This window comes from Eptatretus burgeri, chromosome 15 (assembly GCF_056783735.1).
Source record: "Eptatretus burgeri isolate ZD-2024b chromosome 15, Ebu_testis_v1, whole genome shotgun sequence".
NCBI classification, from domain to species: domain Eukaryota; kingdom Metazoa; phylum Chordata; class Myxini; order Myxiniformes; family Myxinidae; genus Eptatretus; species Eptatretus burgeri.
Genome location: NC_140975.1, coordinates 72113848 through 72126951, shown reverse-complemented (window position 1 = coordinate 72126951; position 13104 = coordinate 72113848). Strand labels below are relative to the sequence as shown.

The following is a 13104-nucleotide window of genomic DNA, read 5'->3' as shown; positions in this document are numbered from 1 at the left end:
GCTTTGGCGAAAAAAGTATTTCTTGATTAATCAAGTAACATCAATTACACAAGGATTATCGATTTATTAATTACTTATTTATTTTATTTATCATTCTGGCAACATCTCAGGCACCTATTGAGCTAGGAAGCTGATATTTGGACATGACAGCGAACAAGTGATTTGGCTATAAAGGATGTTTTTGATTTATTGATTCATCAATTAATTATTTAATTTTTCGATTAATTACTAAATTTTCAAAAAGTTACAGATTCAGATGAAACAGTGGTAGTTTACGTGTGCTATCAGCCAATTGATTAAGACATTAATCATTTTACGAATACCATTTATTCATTTTAATTATTCAATTTATCAATCAATTATTGTACACCGCTCACTCCCAATTCTGACTCCGTGTGCTGCAAGACGGCATCGCCGGGCGCCTAAGGCGCCCTAGCGATGTCGCGCGCTGGATGATTGTTTTTCATTTATTTGGCATGGGGGCGGTGTACTTTGAATGTACCGGTACTTGTTTCTCTTTGATCCAATATGATGCCAAACCAGTGAGCGATGATGTCACGTTTATCAGACTATATTATTTCTGTTAACGTCTGCGCGTAATTTGACGTTTCTCCTCCGAAACTGCCAGACGGATTATCGCCACTTTCGGCATGCGGGCGGTCTGTGGTCTAATGAACAGCATGGGCTATGTGAGATCGCGCCAGACGGACAGGTTTGGGAATTTTTGGTGATTTTCTAATTTGTACATTTGTTTGCATGGCGACGTGTGACGTCACCACTGAGAGGCGTAATGACGTCATGACATCATCGGTCATTCGCTGACGTCATTACGTCTATCGTCGACAGACCGTCACCACTGAGAGGCGTAATGCCACTCCGAGAAAACAGCGTCTGCAATGTAAAACCCTCTACTGCACATGCTGACTACCTCAGAAGGTGAATTTGACACAAAAAATGTAACAAGAAACATTGTATATAAAGAAATTTGATAAATCACATAATGAACACTGTATATATTGACGTCTTAACGAACCCTCACTTTCGAAACTTCGCGCAGAGCGCGGGTTTGGCTAGTCAGACTATATTTCCCAAAGGAAGTTGATCAATTAGGTAAAGTTTTGCATTGATTGGTTAGCAGTTTCAAAAATTTCAGAGAAATTTCCTTTCATATTGATCACATCAAGCTTTGCACTTGTCAAATTATGTCACAATGAAGATACGATTAAATCATTAACATATCATTGCTCATGGGGAGTAATTGACAATGAGCCATGTTTCAATTCATTCCATGCAGAGGTTTGGGAGATATAGTGGTGCAAAGTTTTTCAGTTTTCCCAAGATGACGCCTGTACCATGCGACCTATGACGTCATAATTGTGACTAAAATAATTCTACAGGAGGCGGTGCAACTATTCTGTGTCAATCAGATGAATGGTTGCTGAGAAAATGAATTTTTAAAAAGAAGACACATATGTAGGGAAACACGACACATGTACGCGATCAATCGCTTAACCCTGCATTTCTTTTCGCTCACGCAGGGTAATAAACATCATGGGTCAGGGTCAAGTGCCCGATCAAAGCGGGGTTGCATCAAAGCAGGACGTCTTGGTATCCGGTCATCATTCCCAGCAGTTATGAAGTGGCAATTCTAGTTATGTATCTATCTATAATTCCATCAGTGTGTGTGTGTGTGTGTGCGTGCGTGCGTGCGTGTGTGCGTGTGTGTGTGAGACCGCTGTTTCTCGACAACCACTGGTCCGATCTAATTGAAACTTGCGAACTACATTGCTGGGGACCTGAGTATGTGTCTTTTCAAGGTTTGATATTAATCGGACAAGTGCTTCCCAAGTTATGGCCATTTATTTACCAACCAATGACAGGACACGTTGCTGCGTGGGTGTGGCCGATGGGGGAAGAGAACCTCAGCCGCGTTCCCCATTACGGCTTACCATGTAAGGACTTCCAGATAGTGATGACCGTGTATTCTAATAATTTCTCGATTTCTTTTGCGCATTTATAGATAAACACAATGCCCCAAGTTATGATCGTTTTCATATTAGACGGTGCATAAATTTCGGAAACATCAGAGTGAGCTGGTATGCTCCAAACCAGGAAGTAAATTTTAAACACGTGATAACTTACGATCGAAAATAAGCAAGGAGGAGACAAAATTTAAACAACGGGTGTTTTTTTGGTATCTTTAGATGTTTTTTGTTGATGTTTTGTACTTTTTCCCCCCCCAGAAAATGGCATCACACTGCAGAGAGAGTAGTTAACTGTACACCTATCAATAATTCCAGCAATGTGTGTGTGTGTGTGTGTGTGTGTGTGTGTGTGTGTGTGTGTGTGTGTGTATGTGTGTGTGTATGCGTCGTTTACGAGAGCGAAGTTTGGTTGTTTGAAAGTTTTTTTTTTTTTTTGCATGTACGTTTTTTTTCTTCTCTCTTCTCTGTGTTTTTCCTTGTGATGACATTGCGAAAAGGCAAAATACGTTGGCGCTAATTGAATAATTGGCGATTAAAACTAAATTGCGAATAATCGTAACTGCGATATGCGAACTTCCGCGCCACGCACGTACAGGCACGCGAGAGCGAAGGAACGGCCCTGTGTGGTTGTTGTTTCTGGCTCGCGGTTTGAAAGTTTTTTTTTTCACGTTCGGCAACGTACTAATATGAATTACGTAACACATCAGTACACAAACACACGTCCTGGCAGGGGTCTGCAATCTCTGATTGCTACTATTCTCGTTTATCTATACTAATAAAAGGCAATGTGTGTTTGTGTGTCAGTCTCCTCTATAATTCTAAAACTTTAAAATGCAGCAGCTTGAAACTTTGCATGCACAGTAAGTAAACTCCAAGGAAGTGCAAGAGTGAAAATTGGGTTTTGGTTGAATTAAAATACCCCATTTGAACATAATTAACAGCCTTATTCAATTATATCCTTCATCAGGCGATCCTCGGCCACCTCTGTCTGGGGTCTTAAGGCATTTCCTGGGTAACTTCGCTGGGGTCTGAAGCCGCCATGTTTTTTGACATGCTCAACCTTGCCTCGACTCGGAACAAGCTGTTCATCATAGGTATGAATCGCTGGGGACATTGCAATGCTTATAAACGCCCAGAGATGTCAGTGTTCATCGTTTTATTTCATTTCCATATATGGATTCGCCACGAGTATCTCTTAAACTAAAATGCATTACAAAATTTAAGCTCCAGAATCGAACTTACAAGCAGCTCTGACTCAGAGAAAAGTGTTCATTTGTCCAATTCGGACACATGTGACATTTTGGGCGTCTATGGGAGGGGGGTCTGCATATACTAATAAAAGGCAATGTGTGTGTGTGTGTGTGTGTGTGTGTGTGTGTGTGTGTGTGTGCGTGTGTGTGCGTGTGTGTGTGTGTGCGTGTGTGTGTGTGTGTGTCAGTGTGTGTGTGTGTGTGTGTGTGTGTGTGTGTGTGTGCGCGTGCGTGCGTGCAGGCCCATAGCCAGGGCGCAGTATTAAGGGGGGCATATGAACTGGATGGGGGGGCACAATTATTATATTTAATATTTTTGATAACCCGGTATACTATTGTATTCATGCAGCATTGACGCATCTATACTGAGGTTGCCGTCGCATACTATCCAAATTGATCTCAGCTAGATTTAATATGTTCCGATGTTTTTGGCCTAAAATTATTCGAATGCAGGAGAGCCGCAACAAACTGGCACATTCACAATGCAGATATTCAATGATTAGACAATTGGCACCAATTCAGGTGCACTTATACAAGGTGTTGTCAAGAATTGGCATGAGAAAATTAATATACCAGAGATACAATGACTAAACGGGGGAGGTTGGCATCAGAATCAGTGCACTTTGAAATAAGATACAGTAGGCTATGACCTGCGATCATCACGTTAAACTATCAACAGCAAATACAACCAGCCTGAAGATACCACAAAGTCCGCATTTAAAGCAGTCAATTACACAGAGGTAAGGTTATGCACAAAGCACTAGATATGGGATATGAAAAGCACCAAACACAACATTTAACTTAAACATCAGAAGTACAAAGCAGCCGACCACGACAGGTGCTGACCACAACCACATTGCAACCACAACCACACACGCATCACCAGCAGTCACACACACAATCTGAACTCCTCGTATAGTTTTTATACCGCTGCACTTGCTGTCAGAAGAGCTGCAGGCAACGCGTCTCGGTGTGGAATCTTGTGAGGACCTTCTCCTTCCATTCATTCAGGCATTTACGTGTGAGGTCTCTCTCGAAGGCCAGCTGTACCAGTTGTGCCTTGCGTGCATGGCGCATGGACCGTCGATGGTCAGTGAAGACGTTCCTCAATGTTGAGAATGAGTTTTCACACATGGCAGTGGACGCACCAAATGTTAGTCCAAGTCTCATCGCACTTGGCATGGCTTCCAGCGTTTTGTGGTATGTTGAGGAGTTTTTGTGTTGTCCATCTCTCGTTTGGCTGCTTTTCTGTCTGTGTGCGAATAAACTGCTTTGCAACCACACACTCTGTTTCACTGATGGTTGACTTTGTTAATGTCATGATGTGCTGGAGCAAGTGGGGATCCAAAAACGTGACATTTTCAGGATTCAAGGCAGCGAGTGAACGGGCGAGTTGTGTGTTGTGCTCACTGAAGCGCTGAGCGATCTCTCCAAGCACAGTGTCAATTGCACTGTAAAAAACCCTCTGCGGTTCCGTCTTGTCATTGTCGTTGTTTTGTCCTGTAGTCTCCAAAATTACAAACTGTTCCAAGTTCTTATGTATTGTGAGTCTCCGTTTTGGTGGTGCAGGTGTAGAAGTGTGAGCATTGTTGGCCTTGTTCCACAGATCAATGAACTCATCCTTAGAGCGGAGTTTCTTCACGCACTCTGTAGCACTCGCCACCAGTTCCAACCCCGTTATCAAGTCCATGTCCTCTGCCTGCAAGAATCTGTTCGGGCCATCTAACAACATCAGCAGTTTTTGTACAAAGATAGCAATGAACATGAAGGCAGGCCCAGAGACTTCCTGCAAAAGCCCAATTGCCTCCATCCTCATCTCTGCACCGTAGGCGCGCTCTGCATCAATCTCCGACAGTAAGGATGTGATATCCTTAAAAGATCCTATGATCACAGACACGGTGGCGAAATGTCCCGTCCACCTTTGATCAAGAAGTCGTTTTAACCGCTCACCTTTATACTGTGCAGCAACAGTGGGCTTTCTGAATAATTTGTACAGGCAACAACAAACCCCAAGGAAATCAGTGACAGCTTTCTCTGCTGCCAGTGTGTGGATTACTCCCAGATGGAGTTGGTGATTTAAGCAGTGCACAGAGGGGATTTCTCTTTCCAATATCTCTTGCAACAACTTTTGCACCCCACCATGCTTCCCAGCCATTACCGAAGCCCCGTCGTACACCTGACAATATTTTTGACGTGTCAAGTCCTGTTTTTGTCAGTTCTGCAATTATTAGGTCTGTCAATGTTTTTGCATCTCCAGCGTCGGCTGTTGCTATTGTGAGTAGACGCTCTGTTGCTTCATTTGATGCCAATATAAAGCGAATGATGATTGATATGTTCTCACATTCAATGGGGTCCCTCGTCCCATCCACCTTGATGGTAAACCACGATGGGCCTACTTCTTCCACGATGGCATCCGTCACAACATTACTCAATGTGCAGATCAGTTCATTCTGCATTTCTGGACTGGTATAGCTTGCGTTTCGTGGGATATGCTTTATTATTTCAGCTAGCTCGGTGTCTTTTTTGAGTGTGTAGTTTAAAAGCGAGAGAAAGAGCCCACTGTGCCCGTCTGACATATCCTCAAAATTATCAAGGCTCCCTCTAAAAGGTATCTCATTTTTGGCGCAAATCCCACAACATCTACAACAGCAGACACATAGTACCGGTTTCTATTTAGTTGGTCAGCATTGAGGAGTGTGGAAATCTCCTTACCACAATTGATGCACCTCTCATTCTCCTTCCACCTCAAAACACAAGTTAAATGTTCCTTTGAAGTTGCGTGTTTGTGAAACCCCCTGTCTTTCTCAACGGCATGTTTCCAATTCCAGTAGCCTCGCACTGTGAAAGTAGAGTCCACTGGACCGCGTGCAGTGTTAAACTTCCTACATGGATAGCAGAATGCTGCATCTGTCTGCACACTGTATTCCAGCCATTCATTAGTCTGGTACCACGAGGACACAAACGAGCGACTCTTGTTCTGCAACAGATGGCCAGGGTACCGCTGTAGAACAACTTAATTCGGTCTCTCACTTCCAAGATCATCGAGAAGCGGCTTGACAGTCACAGCCGGTTCCGAGGCCGCCGCCGAGCGTGGAAACTCGGCTGCCTGCGCTGGGGCTCCAGCTGCAGGGCTAACGTTGCTGGCTTGGCCAGGTTGGCCAGCTTCTGTCGGTATTTCATCGACATAATCATCTCCTCCTCCTCCTCCTGCTCCCACAACATGTCTTTCATCATCTTCTTTATTTTCGTCGGTTGCATTTTTTCCTTTTCTGAGCCATTTTCGTATATCCATCATCCACATCTTTTTCTCCTGCTGCTAGCTCACGCTCTCCGTGACTCGCCCCTCATGAGTCGTGTCACTAATTTCACGACTCGTGAGATTTGACGGTTGGCGGTTTTATTTATTTAATGATGCATCCATCAAAAACAGGTTTTATCTGCATAATTTCAAATGTAAGCATGATTGCAACAGGTTGAACATCATCTCAAGGAGATGGGGATGGGCCTGGCATCTGCCTGGGGGATGGCTAGAACGGAGGCCCCTGGAGTACCGGCGGAAAGTGGACGCAGCGACGTGCTGTTCTGGCACATGCTCCCATACCTGACCTGACCTGACATCAAGCATAACATATGACACTCTTTCTAACGCCATCTAATGCCACCCCTCACGATATTTCATTTTTTCCCCTCTTCCCTCTCCCCATCTGTGTCCCCTCCTCACTCCTCCCTCTGATTAAAATGCAGCACTCTCCTTCCACACCTCCCTCGCTCTTCCCCCTGCTTCACCCACTCCTAGCTTCATCTCAACCCTCCCCCCCCTCTTCTCTCTCTCACCCCTCCCTCCCGCAGTGTATAGCAACGATTCGTGAGGCGTTGATCTCCACACCTCCACCCCCTTCCTCACTCTTCTCCCCTTCCTAGCTTCCCCTTCTTCACACTGGCGGTGTGGCAAAGGAGATTGACCATGTCCTCGTTGATGGTCGCTGGAGGATGATCCAGAACTGCAGGGTCTACCGGAGTGTTCAATTCCTCAATACTGACCACCGGCTTGTTGTAGCAACTCTGAAGTTGCACCTTAAATCCAGGAGAATGGTACCATCCCAGGCTAGGTTGGATGTTGGCAAGCTCAAGGATGAGAGGGTAGCTGAGGAGTTTGCGAACAAGCTGAGTGGAGATTTGGAGGGTCTGGGTGCTTTGGGAGGTCCTGAAGAGTCCTGGAGTGCCTTCAAGACCACCGTCCTTGATGTTGCCGGGGGATGTCGTGGAACTCACTGAAGGGCAAAGAAGAATTTTGTCTCTCAAGGGACACTGGATACCATTGAACAGAGTCACAGGGCCAGGCTGAATGGCAGGGCTGAGCTGTTCAGGGAGCTGAGGCGTAAAACTGTACGTGCGCTAAGGGTAGACAAGGAGGCCTATGTGCGAGGAATCAGGAAGGGGGTAGAGCATCACCTGTGGTCAAGTGATTCTTGTCCTGCTTCCAGGGGAATTCGCGCATTGCGTTAATCCAAGCCCATCCCTCGGTGAACTGCAGCTAGAGCAGAGGAGGACTTCCTTTAATGATGCATGAAGAGTAGATGCAGGACTTACTGCAGACTGTTTTTTTTATTCAGGAGCGAGATGATGAGAGCCAGCTATGAAGAGCGTCCAAGATGATGAGCCAACGATGAAAACAGAGCCAGAGATGAGGAAAGCCAGCCATGAGAAGCACCAGCAATGAGGAGCACCCAAGATGACAAGAGCCAGTGATGAGTGCCAAAGAACAGAGAGCGATCTTCTTTGTCCCTTAAAGGTTCCACTCACTCAGGACCAGAACTAGCCCTCATGACCCTCTGTCCTTTCCACTGTGCTTCTCCACACGAGTTCTCCTGGTCTGCTTTCCATCTTCTCTCAAGGTGCTTCTTCTTCACACTAGTTCTCCTCGTCTGTCCTCTCTCAAAGCACTTCTTCTTCACACTTCTGCACTCCGGGAGATCTGGTATTCCCTTTCTCTCCACCCCTCTTCGTTCTTCAGGGTGGAGTCCTCGGCTGGGCTGCCCACACACGGGGCAGCCCAAATAAAAATAAATGCATATTGCCTCTTCCGGGCTCCACAGCACAACACGCCGTCATTGCTGGCCAGAGAGATCATGACCGGCCTTTTTGGAGCATGTAACGCTTTCCCATGTGTCTTTTTGTGATGGCAAGTACTCACCTGGCCCCACCAGCAAATAGGAGGTGTTTATGCACACAATATGACCCTGACTATCCAGTCTATAAATTAAACAGGTTGCCTCCTCAGCATCACGTGCAACAAAACAACTTGCTCTGATAGGTCCCTGTGACATGGCAATCGAACCTACTCTAATCACACGCACCATACCACACTTACCGGTCTAGCTATGGATCTCCCCCTTCCATGCAACAATATTGTTATGCATAAATAAATAAAGACAATGCAAAATTAATGGAAAGATCTTGCGATGTGAAAAGGAAACAATGCAAACACAAGAAACACAACAATAACATGGGAGAGCAGTATGAGAAGAGCATCATGCTCACTTCAAGGAAGTTGCAGGAGAAACAAGAACTCCAGTGACATTTTGCACAGGTACCCAGGTCACCGAGACCATCTTTGCAAAGAACCCGATCGCAGCCCTGAGGGTTGGTGCACCACGTGAGATTGGTGCAGCTTTCCACGTAACACCGAAGCATCGCATTGTTGTACTGAAACAAACAAGTGCATGTCAGTGTGTGTCACAAAATAGAACATTACCTTCAAAAATAGGAAGCACAAAACCCTTTTTGATAATATTCACATCAGCACTGGTTAAAATCCACTCTCTTGTAATTCATGCAGCCTTCCTATTTCTGTCTGAAGGTATTCATCAAATCCGATGCAAAAAGGAAGCGATTGCTGTCTGTGTTCCCATGTCACTCAAAATCCACAAACCTCTTCCTGAACTTGCAGATTAACCAATGACAATTCTAATGTTTTACTGCAGAGGTAATTACATCCAAACACAATACCAATTCACAGAGCAAAGGAATGCATTGCATCGCAGCTGCAGCATCTTTTGAAGGGGATGTCAATCTGTCTGAGGTACTTAGTCATGGAATGACTATGATGGGTTTTCAGCCTTGCTTATTCACTCACAACAATGGACATTCAAGATGTTGTTTGCTCTATTCGAAGCCTTCACCTTGTTTTAAGCTAATAAGCATACAAACACCGAGAACAAAACTCGGGAAATGATCAAACAACTAAAATCTCCTCACAGTTGAGAGCACATCTGGCTCATTGTCTCAGACAAGATCACAGAAACGAGATTCGAAACAAAGTATCAAAATTATGGATCACAGTAACAAGAGGCTAAAGTCAGATGAAAATATTTTTTAAAAAACATTGTCAGTGACATGTTGTTAATATGCAGGTTTATCTTACCGTGTTCAAATTTTATGAGTTTAAAATAAAAACATTACATTGTGAGTTACATGTTGTTAATATGAAGGTTTATCTTACCGTGTTCTAATTTTTTGAGTTTAAAATAAAAACATTACATGATGAATCATATGTTCTTAATATGCATGTTCATCTTACCGTGTTCTAATTTTATGAGTTTAAAATAAAAACATTACATTGTGAGTTACATGTTGTTAATATGCAGGTTTATCTTACCATGTTCTAATTTTGTGAGTTTTAAATAAAAACATAACATCGTGAGTTACACGTTGTTAATATGCAGGTTTATCTTACCGTGTTCTCATTTTGTGAGTTACACGTTGTTAATATGCAGGTTTATCTTACCGTGTTCTAATTTTTTGAGTTTAAAATAAAAACATTACATGATGAATCATATGTTGTTAATATGCAGGTTCATCTTACCGTGTTCTAATTTTTTTGAGTTTAAAATAAAAACATTGCATGATTAATCATACGTTGTTAATATGCACGTTCATCTTACCGTGTTCTAATTTTGTGAGTTTAAAATAAAAACATTACATTGTGAGTTACACGTTGTTAATATGCAGTTGTGATATCCCAAGAAAAGCATGAAAAAAATGAGTGAGAAAGCCCACAAAAAGTTTTCAATTGTCATTAATACTCGCCGAGTACCTGCCCTACGGGCAATCCTGTTCCAAGCATGCAACACATTCTTCTGACGCATACCTTTATTTGGGCAGTGTTTTAGCAACTTACAGCTCTATATAGGCAAAAAAAACCTAGGTTACGTGCATGAAGCAAAAACATACTCACTGCTTATAATTCAAAATACCTCACTGCACCGGAAAACGTGGGGACAAAAATACTGTACTGTAAATGGTGGAGACTTGTCATACCCTCCCCCACCTGGAGGCGGTGCGACACGATACATATTTGCATGGAGAATTTGTGTCCCCCCCTCACACCCTCAAGACCACCAGCAAAGATAAAAGCACCCCGAAACATTAATTAGGGTCATGCTGTTCGTATGTAGCATGTCTTGATGTAATCAGCCTAGAACTGTAGGATGAGTAGTGTGACAAAAAGCCAAACCCACAAACACAGGTCTGTCAATTTTAGTGAGGATTTTAAGAAGCATCTTCATACAGCTAACCAATAAGAAAAATCACCATCGACTCCTAAAAAGCAAGCAACCAGCAGAGCACAAAAATACATTTAACACCTGAGTTCAAGAAATAGAATACGATATCATTTTTAAAAAGCAACTTCAAAAAAAAAGGTTATTCATGAAGATAGTAGGCGATCAGCAAATGAAACAACCTCTTTTTTTGTGTGCAAGATCAAGTCTCCTATACATAAGAGGAACAAATGGAGGAGGTGAGCAGTCATTCTGGATTTTAGGAGTTTCACCAGAAGGGGGATGATGGTGGACTGCATGTGTCCTGCAGAAACCTGCGGGGGAACAAATCGCATAAAGAGCAGAGGGATGCAAGACAAGAAAGGAGGTGGTAGAAGACAGAGACCACTGACCTGTCTGCGATGATGAAGTGATAGGCCCATAAACTTGACTCAGTTTCAATGTAGGAGATTGAACTCATCTTGAAGGCCTTGGTTTCCACGGCATCAAGCTGAGCAACGTTTGTGGCAGGGAAGCCAACCCAGAGGGGACAGCAGTACTCCATCATGCTGTGGATGAAGGCCTTGAGTTGGATAGGAGCTCAGGTATGCCAAGGAAGGACTTTGTACGACGGAGGATGCCCAGTTGACGTCTGGCTTTGGAGGCCAACTTTGAAATTTGGTTTGCCCAACAAAGATAATGGCTGACAGTGAGACCCAGGGTTTGAGTGACCACATTCACTGAAGAAGATTGCAAAGAAAGTATATTTGGAGAGGAGGAGGGTGGGGGGGGGGGAGGAAGAGGGGTTGCTAGACTGTCTTCTTGGAGAGCAAATGTGAGATATTGAGGAAAGCAAGATTTCAAACAAGTATATCTCTTTTTAGTTCACTCAACGACTGCAGTCTTTGAGTGACTTCAAAAAAAAGAACAATGATGGATACAAATCTAATGCTATCGGATAAGGTTGCAGCCAACAGCACAAGCCAAAATTCCATTGACAGCAATATAACCTGCTGGGAAAAACACAGAACTTGTTTGACTGAATTTGTGAACTTCTAGAGTCGAGACCTCACCATCATCTCTCTTCAGGGCTGGGTTGACCTTGTAAGCAAGGCTGGCATGGCAAAGCCTCCTCTGTCATTTTAAATCTTTCCTTTGAAAAATCAGAACTAGTCAACCAACTTACAAGGCATTTGCACATAGTTCAATGAAGTACTGTTCTCCCCTATAATCTGTTCCAGCATTACATTCATTTTTCATGGATTGTGTGGCATCGAAAGCGAATTATTGGAATCTCCCATGAAAAGGCAAAGCACAAGGTGTGTTGCTCTCATTGCTGAAAGGTCTGTTATTTATTTATTTATTTATTTATTTCTTATTCTTTTTTAACCCCGTCTGCTCCAGTCTTACTCCCTCTGCTACCTCAACCTCAGTCCATCCCCAGTACACACATGTTCTTCGAGTAAACCCCATCCTGGTTAAACTACCAAAATAAAACACCTCCACTCTTTTGCTTTTCTTTCTCCCATGAGTGGACCTACCTTCTGGAAGTGGTTAAAAAGCACTCTTCACTTCAGGGGGTCAAAGCATGGGGGGGGGGGGGGAACCACAATCTCATGTCATCTCCAACTTGCACCTATATTTTATACCCCTGATCGGGCCTCACTCACTTCTCTTGCTTGCAGATTACTGTTTCTTCCACTGTTCTCTCCTTTTTTTTCAGTTCACTCATCCCCTTGCTTGTTGTGTCCAACTGTGTCCCCAATATCTGACTGTCAGTTTGTTGCCTTTTTACCCTCGGTTACCTCCATAAGTTTAGATCTTGCATACAAAGAAAGGCAACACAAATTATAACTTCATAAAACACCATAGCCACTGAGAAATAAAACCAAAGCAGAATTTAAAAAAACCTGGTTATGAACCAACCATGTCCAATGCTTCCTTATCTCCATCAATGAGGCTAAGTATGACATCAGTGGTGTGCTGTGCCTGGCAGTCTGAGATGGGACAGCCACACCGAACAATCCTGTTCTGCTCAATACGTGTTGTCAAATACTCCTTCCAACAGGTCTGTCATCGGACACAATGGATAAAAAACAGTGGATATTAGCATAATCGCTGACACCACCACCACCAATGCTTCTCGATATGAACAAAATCACAACAATCAAAAAATGCAAACAACAATAACCAAATTGTACGAAGGATGCGAAATGCAAATGAATAATAATCTTCATAATAATCCACATAAGAAGAAAATTGAAGCTGTTTTTTTTTTTTAAAACAAAAGCCAATTTGAGATTTCAGATCAGTAACCGTTTTCCTCCA

General features: G+C 43.4%; 1 protein-coding gene across 3 annotated transcripts in view; it reads right to left on the bottom strand.

Annotated features, from left to right (window-relative positions):
- Window positions 1-13104, bottom strand: part of CUL9 (cullin 9) — a 352312-nt gene that overhangs the window by 60820 nt on the left and 278388 nt on the right. For all 3 annotated transcript variants that reach the window (XM_085856907.1, XM_085856905.1, XM_085856906.1), the window contains 2 exons: window positions 12703-12846; window positions 8777-8941 (listed from right to left, as the gene is read on the bottom strand). In XM_085856907.1, coding sequence (XP_085713033.1) covers window positions 8777-8941; window positions 12703-12846 — 309 coding nt within the window. The remainder of the gene's footprint in view (window positions 1-8776; window positions 8942-12702; window positions 12847-13104) is intronic.